The sequence below is a fragment of the Medicago truncatula genome, chromosome 7 (genome assembly GCF_003473485.1).
Source record: "Medicago truncatula cultivar Jemalong A17 chromosome 7, MtrunA17r5.0-ANR, whole genome shotgun sequence".
Classification (NCBI taxonomy): Eukaryota; Viridiplantae; Streptophyta; class Magnoliopsida; order Fabales; family Fabaceae; genus Medicago; species Medicago truncatula.
The window spans coordinates 5,322,438-5,343,528 of record NC_053048.1 but is presented as its reverse complement, the minus strand read 5'-3'; the positions used below and the strand labels follow the sequence as shown (position 1 = coordinate 5,343,528).

The 21,091-nt window shown below is 29.9% G+C and overlaps 1 protein-coding gene across 1 annotated transcript; it reads left to right on the top strand.

Moving 5' to 3' along the window:
- Nucleotides 1-12,610: 12,610 nt before the first annotated feature.
- On the top strand, nucleotides 12,611-13,684 carry LOC25497604 (uncharacterized). The gene is made up of 3 exons (XM_013592223.3): nucleotides 12,611-12,788; nucleotides 12,873-12,961; nucleotides 13,336-13,684. Exons 1-3 carry the CDS (start codon nucleotides 12,765-12,767, stop codon nucleotides 13,481-13,483), a joined length of 261 nt encoding a protein of 86 aa, XP_013447677.1. The 5' UTR covers nucleotides 12,611-12,764; the 3' UTR covers nucleotides 13,484-13,684.
- The last annotated feature ends 7,407 nt before the right edge of the window (nucleotides 13,685-21,091 follow it).

Below are 21,091 nucleotides of genomic sequence, written 5' to 3'. Positions count from 1 at the left end.
TGGTGTTTTGCATGAAAGACAAGTGGCTTGTTGCATGCAAGAAACAATGGTTTACCCATCCTATAAATAATCATTTCATTTGCACCATTTCAATTATCTCATCAAGTAGTAACACAACAACAATAATTAGAGTCTCTAGAGAGTGAGAAAATATAAAGAGGAAATATAGTTTCTTTCGTAAGGTATCTCTTATTGTATAAGTATTATTCTCCTATTTCAAGAGATAGGATAATTTGTCTCTTTTTGGATAGGACTTATAATTTCTCCCACTTAGTAAAAGTTATCTACTCTTGCTCCATGGTTTTTCCCCTTATTTGTTGAGGGTTTTCATGTAAATATTATGTATTTAGTCCCTCTTTTTCTCATCTTTTATTTTAGTTGAGTGATAATATTTTGTTACTGGTTTCCAACGGTTTACATGTTCTTGTGTGTTAAGTGTTACACTTCTTCTAATTTGTTTGGTAGAGTTTTTTTTAAATGGCTTTTGGTAGAGTCCTTTTTATTTATTTTTTATTTACTATTTCACAAATTTGATTTTTTTGCTTGTGATAAATTTAAGATTTATATTTTTTTTAATTCAATTATTTTTTCTTCTATATTTTAATGCTGAATTTTTTTATTTGACACGAGCGTTTAAAAGAGTACTTCTATTCACTCTATTTATTAGGCTAACGCGTATAAATTACCAAAATATATTTCTATGAAATTTGGATGTTGATTAAACTATAAGTATATATGTTTGTGACTTTCAAACGGTAACAAAAGGTTCTTAAATATAAGTATTACCAAAATATATTTCTATGAAATTGAAACAATGACGAATAATAAGGTTCCTAAATTAAGGGTATCCTAAAGGTTCCCTCGCTATTAAATCTTAGAAGGACATCAGCACACTCTCCCTCTCAGTAGTTCTACAAACGAGCAACCCTATCTCATCTACCTTACCGAGGTGAAAGAAGAATGAAGTTACTAAGCTAATTTAAATACAAATTCACTTGTTTCCCAAATTGTTGAACTAGTTATTCTTGATTAAGACAGTTATTTACGAATATTAGATATGTCACCTCCTCCTAAGTGCCTTTATATCATGATTATGCTTCAGAAGAAACGAATCTTATGCATGACAGTAAAATTAAATGGGATTCCAAGGTTGAAAACACCACGTATGATTGAAGGGATGGCACTTTTATGTCTTTGAGTAATCGGGATTCCAAACCCCTATTTATGGGTAAAAAATCAAATATATAGGAACTTTCCATAAACGCACACCGCGTACATGGGTATCGGTATGTACGCCTTGTGTGCTTCATTAAACATGTGGCAGGATTTTTCAACTTCAAGGCGGGCTCTGAATACGTGGTTGTGAAATCTCCAAATTTTCGTTCTTAGTGTGCGTGGGGAACATATGGCACCCTTTAGAGTTGTTGGTTAGGGGATTACAAGACATAAGTGACTCAATTTAAAATAGGCTTAAATGTTCTTTTGGTCCCTTAAATATTTAATTGGTATCGTTTTGATCTCTTAAGTAAAAAAAAGATTATTTGAGTACTTTAAATATTTATTAGTCTCATTTTGGTCCTTTCTGACAAGGTGACACGTGTCCATGAGTTAACTTTTTTTTAAACCCTAACGGAAACCTAAAAGAAGGGATCAAAATGAGACTAAAAAAAACTTAAAGTGCTCAAACAATCATTTTTTTAGTTCATGAACCAAAGCGATACCAATTTAATACTTAAGAGACAAAAATAGCATTTAAACCATTTAAAATACTACAACCTATTTCTAAAACTATCAGTAACTCATTCTGGTCCTCATAAACTTAAATACAAAAAGACTTCATAAAATACTAAAATACTATTAAGATATATAGTAATGTCAATATTATATTAGGATAGAAAATATATAATAAATATCAATAAGTATTTTTATTGAAGATATTGTCTCATGTATGTTTTTAAAATAATGTATAATTATTCTCATTTTTATATGGATGATAGTAAAAAAAAAAAAAAAAAATTTACCTTCAAGATCAGTAACAAACACTTGGAGTCCTATATATTCTCTAAAAAAAAAAAAAAAAAACTTGTCCTATATATATTAAAAAAAATTAACAGCAATTTTGTTTATGTGTCAGTTAATTAAATATGATTAATTTGATAATTTATGGGGTATGTTATTTTCCTAAATATATTATGTATGATTTCAATTTTTTTAGCATTAGTGATAAACATTGGTGTCATATTTTTTATATAAAGAGTAAAAGCAAATAGAATAAAGATTAGTGAAAAATAAATTAAATAAAAGAATAAAAATGAAGTTAGAGAAAAAGAGAACATGAGAGAGAGACAGAGAGAGAATTAGTTTTTTTTTAAATAAGAATATGAATAGTTAAGAGAAAAAAATAGTGTGGAATGTGAGGGTGAGAGATAAAAGATGAGAAAGAAAGAGAAAATGTAAGGGAAGGAGGGGGGGAGGGAGGGAGGGAGAGGGAGGGGAAGAAAAATGTATTTTACAAAAAGTTATGAGAATTCAAATAAGAATAAGATTTTTCATAATAGAAATATGAAGTTTTGGCTATGGTTTCTTTATTTTGAGATATAAATTATCCTAATCTCAAAGTAAAGTGCTAGTAGAGTGCTAGTGGAAAAGAATAACATGTAGAAACCATGGAACCGTAAAAAAGGAAAATGATGAAGAAAAGTATTGAAGTACCATAGTTGAGAAGAAAGAAGCAGCAAAGAAAAGTAGTGTAGTGGTTGTGTTAATGTCACCATATGAGTATCAAATATTTAGAGTTACAAAATCATCCATCCGTGTTGCCGGACGAATCATATACATTGAAAATGTAAATTCACATTAAATAGTTGATCGTCTAATTACTTGTCTACCCGTGTTAACGTTGGTATATTTGAAGTATGATACTTTTTACCATTTGAAAATTTATTTATATGATGCAATGCACCACCAAAAGATTATATTAAACCAAAAAGAGAAACAACGGAAAAAGGTTGGAGGACTATACCAAAGCCAATCTCAAAGATTTACAAATCTGTAGTTAGAAATCTGTAATAAGATCTCCTCTAATTTCAGAAGGACATTTATCCCATCACAGGTATTAAATAAAATGAAATTTTCATTTTATTGTCATCCATATACTCTAAACAATACTTCTAATCAAGTTAGTTAAATTAAATAATTTTTTGGTAATTTTCAAAAGTGGTGTAAGATAACAATTTTACACAAATAATAGCCACGTTTATTCCATGAGATGCAACACAAATCAAGTCATTCCAACAAAGGTTGAAGACCAAAGAAAACATCATATAGTCCACTCACAAGACACAAAAGCTAACACCCTTGTTTTTTCTTCCCTCAAAGCAAATGTCGTATGAACCAAATATAGCATAATACTTTCATCGACATAATATGTCGTACGAACCAAATATGCTTCTCGATGTAACCAGACAATCAACAAAAAATTATGCAAAAGCAAGCAACCACAATAGCATCATTGACTTAAATTCAAGGCACACTATATACAATGTTAGATTAGAATAAAGTTATATATGTATGAATAATTAATGTACTTAAACCCAATGTATAACTCAAAAACTATATATACTCATTACATTCTTTTTGTAAACATAAAGATTAGTACAATGTATAACCCAATGGACAGAAACAATAAAACTTCATTTGAAAGACATGTAGTGACAACTAAATAATTTTTATTTTGTATAGCTTAACAGGACCACCATATCAAAGTAGAAAATAATTCACACTGCACTATAAAAGTCAAAGTAACAAATAAAAAAGAAAATAAATCAAGAATTTAATGCAAAAGAAGATGAAGGTACAAACCTTGTGCACCAGAGTCACTCTCAAATTTAGAAAAAAATTAAAGCAGGAGCAGAACAATGATGAATTATAGAGATAATTTATCTATAACAACCACATAAACAGCATGCCTTCAACAATCTATTTATCTGCATTTTGTAGGAAGTCCCTTGCAAAAAATAAGGATAAAATAAAATGAAGAAGAGAGATAGATCGAAATGGGAGCAATGTAGAGGAGAATATTTGTAAAGATACTGAGCCAAATCACCAACGAACTTGATCGATTTCAGCGTTGTTTCGAGGATGACCAATTTGAGATCCGATATTTGATGCCATTAGGAAGAATGGAAGCAACAAATGTGGGTCTCTAAAAATAAAAGGAATCAGAGAAGGTGTATCGATCATTTCAAAGGCACCCTTTTGGGAATTGGATAAAGATTAAAGCAACTCTTCATTTCTATGTTAATGACTTGGTTCAATCTTGAAGTAGTTATATGATTATGGAGAACTCCTTGGAAATATACTCCACTAATACACGTGAGTTTAATGCACCCTCTCATCTAACAAAATGAATGGTTCACTGAATTGCATTTATAGCACAAAGCATTGGAAACCGATGTATATTTTAATGGAGGTATTACCATGAGTTGTACGTAGACATTGGTATTACACGTAGAGATTAAATGCACGGCTTATGGCAATTGGACATAATTAATCAAGGGTGAGGCATAGGTTGCCTTTGAAAATTCATGGGCAATTTACCCAAACCAATCAAAAGTTTCTATGTGTACTCCATTAGAATAATAACATTTATTATTTTATTTTGCAAAAATTTAACAAGTATTTTATTATTTGCATATTCACCCATCTTAAATTAATGATTTTTTACATTTTAAACCATCACAATAATTAAATTTCACCTCTAATCCAATCACTCTCCAAACCTCTTTTTTTTTTTTATCAAATTTGGGTTCATCTTTATGAAACCGCAATCCAGGGAATTTAATGCCAAAGATCATGCATTCGTTCCAATTTAGTTGAACAGCTTGGCAAAAATCATTACAAATTAAAATTATCACCCCTGGAAATCAAACCTAGGTGTTCCCACCTATTTAAAATGTACTCCAGAACCACTTGATCAATACATTTTTTATGAAATAATTTGAAATTTAAAATTATGTTATTAGTGAGCAAATTATTTTATTTTTATTTGCCGTGCCTTTATAACCTAGCTTTAGTAAAAAAAATCATTTTATAAGTGTATAATTATGAAGTAGTAAATTTTTCTTAAGAAAAATGAATTCATTCAATTGATTTTTTATATTTTAAATATCATTCTTTTTTATAAATTCATACTTTTATATAGATTCGATGACCTACAACAATGTTTCATTTGTGATCAACCGAATTATGATTTATTTTAGGTACTATCTTTCATTTTGATCAGATAAATTGTTCAAAGGTATTAATTTTTTTTTTCAATGTCTTATAAGTTATAACCTAGCTTTAGTAAAAAAAAAAATCATTTTATATGTGTATATTTATGAAATAGTAAATCTTTCTTAAAAAAAAAATGAATTCATTCAATTGATTTTTTATATTTTAAATATCATTCTTTTATATAAATTCATACTTTTATATAGATTCGATGACTGATGGGATAAAACCGCAAGTGCACGGTTCTACCAGAATTCAGGGCATTACAAAGGAAACATGTGGCATAAAAACATTACTTTATATGTATATACTATACTATATACTATTGATTTTATTGTTCATTTAAAATATTTTATTTACTATTTTATCCTCTAATAATATTATATTAAATTTGAATTAGAAAAATGAAATCACATTAAAATAGGAAATATACCACTACAACAGGAACAATACTATATATACTTTTTTTTTTTTTTTGACAAAATACTATATATACTATATATGAAGGGAATAGAGACTTTGGGCTGAATTTTTTATAATTTCAATTATACCCTTAAACAAATTTTTCTATATTAATGTTACATTCTTGGTGGTATTAAAAAAAGATAAGAATTTGTATTATATTTGTTAAACTACTGTGTTGTTGTGGTAAAAGATAAACATGATTTTTTTGGGTTTGTTACAATTTTAATTTCACAAATATTAGTACTTATAATTTTAATCAAAATCAAAATTTCATATAAAATACCGTTCATAATTTACACATGTCACGTGCCCGTTTTTTCGCTAGTTATATATAGTATCTATACTATATATAAAAAAAAAAAAAAACTATCTCTTTGAGCACTTTTGGGCAGTATTTTTCTTTCCAAAAATACCCTTAATTTTTAATACAAACAACACATGTAACAAATAAATAAGAATAAATTTAAATATTGAAACAAATGTAACAAACACGATATGTATGTCTGGTTTTTTTCCTTTATCATTTAAAAAGTGTAACAAACTATATGAGTATATTTAATAATTGCTTTTTTATTATCCCAATTATACCATTAAAACAAAATCCATAATCATCAATCAACAACAAGAAGATCCAACATTTTAAAAACTAAATAGATAAATTTAAAGTAATTTTTTTAAGATTCTTATGTTGGTACATAATATTTGGACAAGATTCTAATTCTCATTAATCTTTTCTCCCACGTCAAGAATATATTTTTGCTTCTTCTGATTCATATTCATTCATTCCTTATTATTCCAATTTTTAACCCAATTCATCTTCCTATAGATTTGCATCGTTTTTGCTGAACCAAGAAGGACTGTTAAGCAGAAGAATTCCAGAATCATAGATGTAATTACAATAGTTCTCAATGACAATGCTTAAAAAAAATTGATTTTTTTCCCAATCTATCTCTCTCAATCCCGATCTACTCTCTAGCCCCTTAAACCCTTTTTTCCTAAACTATTCCTTACCTCTCATGCTCTCTCTTCTCCATCGGATACCATTTTCCCTTCTATCATCTTCATTGCATTCTCCTCCTTCTCTTTCATTTTTGACTTCTCAATAAAAAATCAATCCCAGCTTCAATTTTTTATTGTCGAATTCGAATTCGGATTTGGGGTGCGTGGGTTCAATTGAGAGAGAGATGGATTGAGATGATGGATATATAAACAACGGTGTTGATGGTGATTTTGAAAAAGAGGTTTTGATGGTGGTTATCTGGATTTTTTTTGAATTTTTTTTTATGAAGGTGATGAATGAGGGGAAGGAAGAAGATGAAGTATGGGATATAATGCTAGATGTTGTTGGTTCACAGTAAGATACAGTGAACATGCATGATCTAACAATCCTTCTTTATTAAAAAAGATCAAACGGTTTATATTAAAAAAATTAATAGGATCTATGGTGGACCAGTGGGTTCACCATAGATATTTGAGGTTAAAGTTAATTTATTTGGCAAACTGTGGGAAAAGTGAAGGACTAAAACGTGAGTTTTATTAATTGTGAGACCAAAATAAAACCAAAGAATTAAATAAGCTTTTTTTTTTACTAAAGCTAAGTTATAACTTATAAGACATTGCAAAAAAAAAAATTAATACCTTTAAACAATTTATCTGAGCCAAATGAAAGATATTATCTAAAATAAATCATAATTTGGTTGATCACAAATGAAACATTGTTGTAGTTCATCGAATCTATATAAAAGTATGAATTTATATAAAAGAAATATATTTAAAATATAAAAAATCAAATGAATGATTCATATTTTTTTTTTTAAGAAAGATTTACTATTTCATAAATATACACATAAAATGATTTTTTTTTACAAAAGCTAGGTTATAACTTATAAGACTCTGCAAAAAAAAATTAATACCTTTAAACAATTTATCTGATCCAAATGAAAGATAATACCTAAAATAAGTCAAAATTCGGTTGATCACAAATGAAACAATGTTGTAGTTCATCGAATCTATATAAAAGTATGAATTTATATAAAAGAATGATATTTACAATATAAAAAATCAATTGAATGAATTTATTATTATTTTTTAAGAAAGATTTACTATTTCATAAATATACACATATAAAATGATTATTATTATTTTTACTAAAGCTAGGTTATAAGTCACTGCAAAAAAAAAAAAAAAAAATTGCTCACTAATAACATATTTTTGCATTCCAATTTAATTCATAAAAAATGTATTGGTTAAGTGGTTTGAGAAAACATTTCAAATAAGTGGGTGCATTCAAGTTCGATTCCCATGATAATTTTAATTTTTAATAATTTTTGCCAAGTCGTTCAACTAAATTGGAATGAATGCATAATCTTTGTATTAAATTCCCTATAAAAAATCATTAATTTAAGATGGGGTGAATATGCAAATAATAAAATACATGCTAAATTTTTGCAAAATAAAATAATAAATGTTATTATTCTAATGGAGTACACATGGAAAATTTTGATTGATTTGGGTAAATTGCCCATGAATTTTCAAAGGTAATTTAGAAAGAAAAAAAAAAAACCTTAATTAAGGGCATGAGCACATATGAAATTGTTTTGGAGTGATTATTGCTTAATTACTCATTAGGGTATTTGAGGGAGATTTGAATTTCAAATTTTAATGATATGGCGCCATTTTTATTAGGGTTAGGTTTTGGAATTAGGGTTGCGTTGTTAGCAAAAATTAAATATTAAGGATAACTAGACCACTGACCCATGCTAACGCACGGGTCATTTTAAGAAGTAAATATTCACTGTAAAAATAAAACAATGTAGTTCGCTTGAATGTAAAAATTGTCGTGAATCAAAGCATAATGTCAATTACGATAGACTTTGTTATTGTTCCATAATTCTAAGACGCGATTTCTGTTATTTTAACATAACATATAATTTTAAAAGGGAAACTGAAGTACGTTGACATGCAAATAGTTTCAATAAGTAAGAAAATGAATAATACAAAAAAAAGTCATACACATTACAGAAAACTTCTTTGTAGACCACATTTGATGCAACATCGGTATAATCGCCGTCCTCGTCATTAATCAATATCTTTAAACCACCCCTCGAACAATACGTGTGAGTAAGATATGATGGTTGAGCAATAAAGAGTATTACTTATCACGATAAGCACAAAATAGTGGAATAAAATTAGGAAATGCCCAACATTTTAGGATAAAGATTAATATGAATAAAATGAAATTAATATTTTTGATGAGACATTTTTTTTTACTTAAGAATTGGCATGTAAATTGGGAGGGCGCAACACAAATGGATACACTTGAAGTGGATTAAATTTAGGAAATGCCCAACATTTTAGGATAAAGATAAATACAAATAATATGAAAATAATATTCTTGATGGGGCAGTGTGTTTGACTTAAGAATTGACTTGTAAATAGGGTTTAGGGGCGTAGAACAAATTATTAGGATAGTTGACTCGGGTGAAATGTAGTAGTTACTTGAATGAGATGAATTAGGATTTTTAGTTTGTTTCCACCCAAAACATATTTTAGAGATGTGGATGAAATCTCTTACTTATTTGAATGAGAGAAATAAGGATTTTGGTTTGTTTCTACCAAAAAGTTACTTTAGAGATGTGGATGAAATCTATTGGTTACTTGAATGAGAGAAATTAGGATTAGGATTTTAGTTTGTTTCCAGCTAAAAAATATTTTAAAGATGTGAATGAAATCTTTAATAGTTACTTGAATGAAAGGAATTATGATTTTTAGTTTGTTTCCACCCAAAATATATTTTAGAGATGTGGATGAAATTCCGTAATTATTTGAATGAGATAAATAAGGATTTTAGTTTGTTTCCTCCAAAAATGTACTTTAGAGATGTGGATGAAATTTCTTAGTTACTTGAATGAGAGAAATTAGGATTAAGATTTTAGTTTGATTCCAACCAAAACATATTTTAGAGATTAGGATTAGTAATTGTTAGTAATAATGTTACTAAAAGTGTCACCAAAAGGTAGTAATTGTTACTAATAATGTTACTAAAAGCTATGCTACTAAAATGCTTCAATAACACAACAATGCTACTAAATATAGTTTGAGGAGCACAAACACAAATATATAAATCAAAAACCAAAGCAAAGCAAGGCTAAATTATTTATGAAATTCAAGGGACATTTGCTAAATTCAAAGACAGAAAAATAGATGCTTCCAAAACTTTAAGAAACTAAAACTTAAAATTCAAAGTGGAAAGATGTTGCACAATTTATCTAAACATGGACTAATTGTAAATAACATCAAGGTAGATGGTATCATGTGACCCAACCATCGGAGCACCCCCTCTGATCTTCACACATTCACGGAGCCTGCGAGCTTCCATAAACCTATTCCAACGCCGTCCTATCTTGGAGTGTTCATAAGAAAAAGTTTCAAAAGTTAGCTCACACACCCATAAGTTACCGCAATCGTCGATAATATTCACAGTTGTCTTTGAGTGTATCAAGCATCTGCGGAACATTGCCGATGTAAAGTAGAATCTGCAAAATTAGAAATCCATGTAACTTATATCAACTAAACGGAAAAGGAATAAATGAAGTTAAGGTGGACACGAAAAGTGTATCATACCATGCAACCTTTTTTTTTAAATCAAGAACCATGTCAGTGATATTGTTACGATAAGCGAGAAGAGATGTTATTGGGGGGAGATAGTCATCGAAAGTTGCTTGCAAATTCATCTTGTCAAGAAGGAAATGCATAGGGGGATCAAAAACTGGGTAGGGGATACTCTTGTGAAAGCTATCAGTCAACTGTATATCAAACTGTCCTTCACCAACAAAAACTAAGGTAATCCAGGCACCAAGATCGATTCCGTAAAATTCACGAATCGCTTTCCATCCCTTTGTGAGAAAAAATGCTCTGTTTACTTTGTCGACCAATACTTCAAACTTGTTGGACTTAGGATCAGTCAATATTGCATAGCGCCCAATTTGATCTCCAAAATCACCGCCAAACATGTTTGGCAAGCATACTGCACCCTAAAAAAATAACAAACAAAAACATCACAAACGTTGATAAAATAGAATGCAAATAATTAAGAATAGGTATATTTCGCAAAAAACACATACAACATCAATGTCATATTCAACGATATATGATATGTATTTCAGTCTCAGCTTGTTGATTGCTTTGTCAAGATCGAAAAGAGGGTTTTTCACCAACGGACCTACAAAAGATTAAAAGGGATTGAAAGAATGATTTATACTTTACAACAGCGAGGAATAAGAGCAAAAGTCTATATATTTAGTATAAACCAGAGTGGAATGAAAATATGGTTACCAGTGAGGCGGCAGTGGTATGACAGCAAAGACTAAATGTTTCTGGAAGCCATGTTGATTAAGAAATTTCGGTTTAAGAGAAAGGTATGGTTTTAGAAAGAGATTTCGGTTTAGGAGAAATGATTAAAATATATTGGTGAGGGTTTGGAGGAGGGGAGTTAGGAGATATGGTTTATGGAAATCAATTGGATAGGTTTTAGGAGGAGTGAAGTTAGGAAATCATGGTTAGGGTTTGGAGGAGGGGAATTAGGAAATATGGTTAGGTTTTGAAGGAGGAAAAAGTTGCTAAAATATTAGGTTAAAATATTAGATAGGTTTAGGAGGAGTGAAATTAGGAAATCATGGTTAGGGTTTGGAGGAGGGGAATTAGGAAATATGGTTAGGTTTTGAAGGAGGGAAAAATTGATAAAATATTAGGTTAAAATTAGGGCAACAAAGCTTTGTTTAGGAATAAGAAGATAAGGATAAGGATAAGGATGTTTGTTTGTTGTTATGGGCTTGGGCTTCATATTTGCATATGTTATTCAATATTACCCTTCTCACTTTTAAAATTGCTCATTTACCCCCAAAATTTACCCTAATAACCCAAATGCAAGTTAATTGTCGCTCGCTACAAACGGAAGCTAACTCGCGCTCGGTTCCTATGCTTACGTTTTATTTGATTATTTGACATAAAATTGTGCCTCACCAATATTGTGAGTCCAGATCTGCCCCTGATTGGCTAGCTAATTTTAGTATATATATGAATTCAATCGATATTTTGACTTAGATGTTACTGAGACATCTCCTAAAGAGCTTCAAAATCTCTTGTTTGATGATATTGTTGGCACTTGCATTTCTATGAATGTTCGTTAAATTGATTATTTATTTTTATTGGGCTCCATTCTATATTTTTACCAAAAAAATGAAAGAATGAAAGGAGTTTTGAGAAGTTAATAATGTGTTAGCAATAAGTGGGTCTGCGTTGGCATTAGGGTGATCCTTCTCGACTCACAATCGTATCAGAAACCAATGTACGAGTCAAGAGATATCGAAACCAATGTACGAGTCATATATCCAATGAAATAAATTCCTCGTCCTTTCAAACAAGAAATTTTGTGATTTTCATGGTCGTTATTATCTCTTTATAGTTTATAACCCTAGTCAAAAGTTGACGTGACCAAGTTATACATACATGTTGTGTGTTGAAAAATATATTACGAAAAATTTCTAGCCTATCATACGAAAAAATATATACTTATAATATCCTTCTCAATCCAATAACAAACAAGAGAATAATCTACAATAAAATAATTAAATAGATATAGTTGTCGTTAATAACTGCGTTGCCCTATTGGCATGACTTTGAGTCATTCTTTGCATTTCCTTGTTTAAAAAAATAGAGAAAAACATGAGGCTAGCCCCTGGTTTTTACTACAAGTCAAATATTAAATTTTAATTTTGACGTTTGATTACAATGCTAGCTATTAGCCCATTGTAAAGGTTATCCAAGCAAATTCTACCTTACCAACTACTATATATACAAATAGCACATAGAATCATAGGTCATTCAAGAAAAATAAAGATCAAATAACCATTGCTAATATTTTGTAGAAATAGCAAAACAAAACTTTTTGAAATTCAAGAAACCAAGAATTCTGTTTTTTAATCCCAAAAGGCAAAGTATCATAAAAGAAACACTTTTCCAAATTAATGGGGCGCTGGATGAAACCAGAGGTAAAATATATACTTTAAATTGATTCATTATTATTCTCATTATAGTTTTGTTGAATACTTGAATTTTAACTTTTTTATATATAGGTTTACCCTCTATTGGCTGCAATGACCTTTGTGACAAGCATGTGTGTCTTCCAGTTAACAAGAAACTTGCTCCAGAACCCTGATGTTAGGTACAATTCTAATAAGAAATAGCAAAATTAGCAACGAAAATTAGTGACAGAAAAAATATGGAATTGAATCTATTAGAGGGGGTTTCATATTTTCTCCCTTTAAAATTTTCTCACTAATTTAATTATTTAGATTTTCAGCTCAAATGTTTTTACTAGAATCTGTTGGAACACACACGTCTTAAACAAAGCGACATAGTTCACGATCCAGCCTAGTAATCTCTTTAATGACAAAAATTATTTTTTTATTAGTTTTGACGGTTGTTTCAACATAATCTTTATAATGAAGAAAGGAACATATATTATATTGACACAATTAGTGTAATTGTTTGATTTGTTTTGTTTTGCTTATTTGATTTGATAATTTTCCTACATAGGATAAGCAAAAATGGCCGCACCAAGGGAGTGTTTGATAACAAAGAAGAAGGAGAGAAATATGCTAAGCATGGCTTGAGGAATTTCCTTCGAACTCGACCACCAGAGGTTATGCCAACTATTAATCACTTCTTTAGTGAACAGAAATGAAGAAGTGTTACTTATATGTACACCAACATATATTTCAATAGATGAAAGAATTCAAATCAAAGTGTTTATTTGTAACATAAGTTGTTTGCATGCATGAGAATTTTGTCTTATCGTGTATTATTAACTTTATGGCATCTTGTAATTCTTGCATCAAATAAAGCAATAAAAAATAAATCCGTTTGTAATCTTGTTTTATTATAATTATTACCGTTTTCTGTCCGTCTGTCTGTCTGATCTTGTCATTGTAATAATGCGTATGAATTACAAACATTAGTACGCTAACGAGTAACAAATTTTGATTTAACATATTAGTAACCGTTAGCTTTGGACGACTCAAATTTGTGGTTTTGATGCATGTCCACAAATTTTTATAACTTGTTTAATTTTTTTTTTCAACATATATCTGTGTGGTCTATAGATGTATGAATTTTCCGCTTCAAAAAACAAGATGTATGAATTTTCTAAACTTACTAGTTTTTGTCATGGTCCATATCATTTTTAGGTCGACTATGGTCCATAACCTAAACCTACCAACATTTTTTATTTAGGCATAAAACAAGGATTCGTGAGCTAACTTTGATCAAGTTATGAACCTTATGTTAGCCCCCCACATACCGAAACATATCTTTTAACAAGTTTTTTTTTTCACAACATGAATTGGAATCCATCTTCCACTAAGTGTTTTCTGTATTTGGAAAACACGATGGACGAGTAGAGCAATCATTAATGATTAAATAGATGACTTTCTCTCGCATTTCTTTTATTAAGTCTTATCTTACACTTCAATTATCCATTTTCACTTCGTAAACTAAAAAAACTCATTTCTTTATCTTAAAAAGTAAAATATACCCATTTCCTAAGGCCTAAATATTCGTAAACTTTAACTTGCTAGAAAAACAACCAAGTGAATAACATTAAAAAAAAAAGAATTTAAATTAAGATTATACATAAATTAATAAAAGTTGAAAAATGATGGCTTTGATGATATCAAATAAAGTGTCACATGCATATAAGAATTTGCTGGGAAAGAACCCACGATTACGAAAGTACATATAAAGAGAACAATTTTAAATATTTCGAATCTTGATTGTTTATTTTTATGATAATATTGAGATGCTGATCAATTATAGCTTAAGATACATCGTTATGGTTCTCCCATGTTGTGTATGAGTAATGGGCTGCAACTTAAGAATGATTTAAAGCAAAAGTATATACATACATATATATCCATTTCAATCCCAACACCATTTGCTGGCAATGGGCACTAATATGGTTAACCCATGACCCTACAAATAAGTTCAATAATTTTTTTAAATAGAAAAACATCAATGGATATGCTTTTTGTGGCTTAAATTGATAACAACTTAGTTGTATTTCACCATCCAAATCTAAGGTTTTAAGTAGTTCTCTTATTAGTTTATTTATATCCTTTTTAGTGTGTTCTTCTTTTTCTTTCTTTTTTAAATTTTTTGTTTCTAAAGAAATGTAATTGACATCATTGTGATCATGAAGAACTACATTATACCAAAGTTGTTTTGATGAGATGCTCTTATGACGATTATAGTCTCACATTCGAATTTAACTCCAAAAATGCAATAACATTAAATTTAGGCTAAATTGTATTTTTCGCCCCTTAAATTTTAAATTGTTGTGATTTTGACCCCATATTTAAAAAAATGACAATTTTGGCCCCTTTCGTCCCAAAATTGATGAGAAGACGCCACGTGTCCCAAAATAGGGATCATAATCGCAACTTTTTGAAAAGATAAGGGGTCAAAAAATCATATTTCCCTATACATGGGGGCCAAAAAAAAATTGATAGGAGACCAAAATTACAATATTTTAAAACTTAGGAAGCAAAAAGGACCGTTTAGCCTAAAAATAATGAAAGAAGCTTGTTTTTCCTTAAAGAACATTGAGATACATGTTTTATACTAAAAAAGGCACTAATAGAATTTTCGGTACATATTCTAATGGAAGCATAGGAAAATAAATTGTCCATATATAATTTATATATTTTTACCAAAACAATTATTCTCTCTATTTCAAAATACATGTCGTAATCAATCATTTAACACATGATCGGACAAAAATTTGATTGTTTATTTTTTAAGAACTTTGATTGTTGATATCTTTAATTATTTTTTTTTGAGAAAAGGTAAATTATATCATTTCATTAAATATCAAATCAGAAATACATGCAGGAATATCATCAAAGATCTGGAAGCTAGTACTAGATGTGGCTGCCCTAGCTAGAGTATGTGCAACCTCATTCGCTTGCCTCCTAATAAACTCGACATGAGAGTTTGTTAAATGGGTCTTGGTAAAGTAAATACTACTATTCATAATAGAACCAAATTCGGTGACATCACCACAGCCATTGTTGAAATAATCAGCTACTCTTTTAGAGTCAACTTCAAAATCAACATTTGTAAGTTGAAGTTCATATATCCATCGAATCGCGTGATGTAGACCAAGGGCCTCCCCTATATCAATGGAACAGGCTGGAGAGAAGAACATGGTTTTAGACCGGACATGATTCCCATCAGAATCACGAATGCACATTCCAAAACCTACTTGGTTAGAGTTGTTTGGGAAGGATGCATCAACATTACATTTATATCTGCCAACACTCGGTTTCTGTCAACGAACATGCCTGTTTTGAACATGTTGCGAAGTATTCAACATAGGAGTTGAGTTACCGCGCCTTAAAGGATGGTTGTTATGATTAGCACTACGCCAGCCTTCCAAAAGATGTTTTGCTCTTTCCAGAATGGTGAAATTCGAGTCTGACACCTGTTGCCAAAGCTTCATGTTCCTGGCTTTCCATAAACTCCAGATTATAGTAACAATGCTCTCATTCTGTTCGGCAGATAAACTTTGCAATAAGTGGAAAATGATATCAGGAGCATTATCAAATTGGTGAACAGCTGGAGCAATCAAGCGCCAAAGGTTTGCAGACTGCCATATAGTAACTGCAATTGGGCAATGAAACAGCAAATGATAACTATCTTCGTGGGGATCCTCACACATAACACATACTGAGGGACAGTTAACACCTCTGCCTCTTAACTTCACACGAGTTGGAAAACAGTCTCTACAAATCCTCCAAACTAAGTTCTTGACTTTCGGGGGAACTTTTAGTCTCCAGATACCACTCCAGTATCCTGGTTTGCGCAAATGATCATTGTTGATTACTTCTTCTATGCAGATACGATAGGCGCTTCTCACAAAATAATGGCCATTCTTTTCTGCCTTCCAGATCAGTTTATCCCGCTCGACTTGATGATGCAAAGGAGTGTTTAAGATGGTTTGGATCGTTTCATCTGCAAAGAGTTGACGGATAAAGGATTCATTCCAAACTTTGCGCTCTTGGTCGATTAGATTACCGACTGAATAAGGTTGGAGGGCCACCATGTCATCACCGACGGGTGGAATGCTGGACCCTGAGCCAATCCATGGCTCGCTAATGATGGGAATGTCGAAACCCGAGCCAATTTTCCAACGAGCTCCTTGTCTAACCACCACTTTGGCGCTGAGAATGCTTCGCCAAACAAAACAAGGATTATGACCCAACTTAGCATTTAGGTAATTTCTATTTGGGTAATATCTAGCTTTGAAAATTCTTGAGACCAGACTATCCGGATTAGTTTGCAGTAACCAACCTTGCTTACCAAGCATTGCCACATTAAAAGCTGCCAAATCCTTGAAACTCATTCCTCCATCCTTTTTGTGAACCGAAAGTTTCTCCCAAGAGAGCCAATTCAACCCTCTATTACTTGAGCCACCATGACCCCACCAAAAAGAGTTCATCATCTTCTCGATTTCATCAAGGAGAGAATTGGGTAGTCTGAAAATGCTCATAATATAGGAAGGAATGGCCTGGAGCACAGATTTGATCATAACCCTCTATAGTAAAAAATTATAAAAATTTAATATTTTAAAAATATTTATCAAAACAAATTAAACAAATCTTACATACTAACATTTGTATATAAGTTAAAAAATTAAGAGCAAATTAAGTTAATGTAAATAATACATATTATAAAAATACGACGTGTATTTTAAACGAGGGAGTATATGTTAGCTTTGGTCGAAACAATTTGATCCTCTCCAAAAGTAAATTTAAACGGGCTATTTGTTAATGGCATATATGGCATTCATTGAGGAGTTATTTTACTACTTTTGATCAATCAAGCATGACCAGTGAGATATGCATCATCATTTGATTGAAAGAAGAAGGAAAAAAAAAAGTAGATAATAGATACTCCTTCTGTCTCAAATTATATGTTCTCTTAACCAATTTTTTTTATCTTCAATTATTTGTTTCTTACAACCTCCGGTCATTGTTATAAGAAAAAAAAAATCAACATTTTATATTAATTCAATTAATGATGTATATTATCTTTATTATAGAAAACATACATGATATAATGAATGAATTTAAAATGTTTTTTTTTATATATAATAGTGACTGTAGAGTGCATAATACTAATGCAATATTTATTATTCGTTTCCACTAACCATACTCTAATTTATTGCATTTCAATCATCTAACTATCTCACTAACTATAATTAATAAAAGTGTTTCGGTAAATAAAACATTTTTTTAACAATAAATGAAACACATTTCATCATTAAAATCAACATTATTCATATTTTTTTTAAGAACCATATAAAACATAAAAGAAACACCTGATTTGACAAGGAGGACGTATCTTTTTAAAATTTTCAAATCACAATTTGGGAATCAATGAAGACTAATTTGAAGTACAATTTAAATGTGTGTAGGTTTGATTGATTGGAGATACTTTGATTTTGTTGAAATTTTAAAGTGTAAATTTTATCAAAATTACTTGATTGCAATTTTGCTCATCTCAATGTTAGTCTAAACACACTTAATTTAAGAATAAAGATTGGTAAATACCTTTAATGTATACACCCCTTTGTATTATTCTCGAAAATTTCAATTCATCAAATATATGGTATGTGTGACCACATTTTTTCAATTGCGTGACCACTATTTAGAAGTTGAAAAATATGGTCACGCAACTAAATGCGGGTGACCACTATTTTTCAACTTTGTTAACGAAATAAATTCTAGAAAAATAGTGGTCACGTAACTAAAAAATGTGGTCACAAAGACCATATATTTGATTAACTGAAATTTTTCAAAGTGATATAAAGGGGTATATAGATTAAGGATGTCTACCTATCATTACTATTCACTCTGTCCCACAATAACTGGGCTATTTGCAAAAAATAAAGTGTTTCAAAATAAGTGAGTCATTTCACTTTTCAATATAATATTAATTATTTTTTTCCTTTTATAACTCTTCATAATTTTCAATTCAATATACTCCACTATCATAAATGCAAAGTGAAATATATTGATAATGGAGTATGCACCAATACTTAACAAGAGCACTTAAAACTATTTTTATCTTTCCTTTATTTATACATTTGTTTTAATATATGTGAAAAGAAAAAATGGTTCAGCTAATTCGGGACGGAGGATTATAATTTAGTTGGGAATTATGATTGTAATGGAGAATAGCCAAACTCAACGGGTCCACCCCCTTCAAAAGTTTTTAGCATAGAAAATTTATCCACCAATACAAATTCAGTGAATGAAAGTCAACGAGAAACAAATTAAGATTTTGAAAAGGAAAAAAAGTGGTGCAAGTCAACTGTGAGCTTGTGCACTTGCACTCATTCAAACACATATTTCAATGTTTATGACTTTCTACATGTGCCAATAATTTATAAGTATATTAACTTGTGTCTTCAAGGATACATGTTAATGAACTTATTATAGAAATATACTACATATTAAAAGTCGCATTGTCAACTTTTTGAAAGCTGATATATTATGTTTTTCAATGTAGAATTGTTTTTTTGGGGTCATGTTAGCATGTTAAAAAATAAAAATATTTAATGAATTTTATGTAAAACAAGTTACTTTTTGTTGTTTCAATGTTTTGAATGCATAATTTTCAAGATAAACATTCACTTTAGACTTCTAAGCAAGTTCCCTGAGAACATCTGTTAGCATTTTTCTTTTTTTAATTGTCATTTAAAAGTTTAATTTGTTGTTATTTATAAAAAAAATACTATAATTCGTTCAATAATTATCACCTCATTTCACATGTACTCCCTCCGTCCATGGACCACATACATCATTAAATGAATGAACTTAAAAAGTCAATTTTGCTTATATTTAAAGACGGAGGGAGTATCTCTCTATAATAAATAATCAAAGATATTTCTACAAAATAATAATTAGGGAAATGTTAAAGAGTGCTCTTGGGGCATTGGTTAGGAAAACACAAATAGAAATTTGTTCAAAAATGGGAAAAAAGTGTTGAATTCAACTTTTTAAAAGTCAAAAAGTTGTAATTTCCAATGCAAAACTACTACTTTTAGTTTCCTTAACCATTGTCATAAGGACACAGGTTAGCAAAACTCTGATAATTAATATAAATTTGAATTCTAAAATTGAAAAAATAAAATAAACAAAAAACTTTTTTTTTTATGATGGTCAGAGTTTGAACTCAGAACCTTGCATATATTATGTATTGTCCCAACCAACTGAGTTAAGCTCAAGAATAAAAAAAATAAACTTTTAGAAGAAACCCATAAACGGGGAACACATGGAATATTTATTTTAATCTCCTATAACCTCCTCAGCAGTTAATAAGTGAACCTTGTGTAATTTATTATGAAGCATGTGGTTAGGTAGATTTAGAAAGTACAATACACATCGTACAATATCATTTTTTTGAGGGAAAAAATATTAATCTTATACTAGATTTTTTTTTTTTTCCTTCTGAAATAAGCATAAAAAACAGGATCTGATTATTAACCTAATGTTTGCTTTTCTTAGGTGATGGTTCGGTTGCTTTGTTTATAAATAGTGGGCTTCATGTTATTGCTATTTAACCCTAAAAATTTGTCATTGGAATTTAAAGTATTGTAAATTACTCCATAAATAAAAGAAGAGTCTTGTTAAAAAGTGTCCTAAATGCATTGTTTAAGATATCTACAAAAGGAAATTATATCTTAGAAATACAAGTCAAACACTTGATAAAGTCATAACCCTACAAATTTCAATGTAAAAGTTGCTACTTTTAGATGTTTAAACAACGCCTTTAGGGCACTTGTTAACATTTTCCATAAAAGAAAGACAGTTTTGTCAAAAAAAAAAAACAATCTAAAAGAAAGACAAAACAAAGGAGCTAATGGTGGGATAAAATTGTTCAAAGATATTTTTTTTAAAAGGTTAAGGTTAAAAATATAATATGTCATAAACAACATCATCAAACTATAACGAATTCTAAGATCGAAAGGTTACAAAGTTCAAAATTACAAAAAACAACACTAAACACAACGGTGTCTCCAAAGAGAAAAAAAATTGAAAATCACATTACATATAACAATTCTAGACATTTAAGAGGTTGAGTGCTCCATTGATTCTTAAAAGTCTTTAGCTTTAGACTTGATCCATGACCAAACCAAAATCTGTACCATGTCCAAATGTGTACGAGCTAAGCAATCTTGATTGTCGAACAACACAAAGTTACAATGCTTCCAAATTGACAAACTGCA

Bases quoted from the DNA above. Each gene is read 5' to 3' on its own strand.
- LOC25497604 (XM_013592223.3), top strand. From the start codon at position 12,765: ATGGGGCGCTGGATGAAACCAGAG. The intron at 12,789-12,872 runs GTAAAATATATA...TTTTATATATAG, and splicing joins GGCGCTGGATGAAACCAGAG to GTTTACCCTCTATTGGCTGC. The intron at 12,962-13,335 runs GTACAATTCTAA...TTTCCTACATAG, and splicing joins CTCCAGAACCCTGATGTTAG to GATAAGCAAAAATGGCCGCA.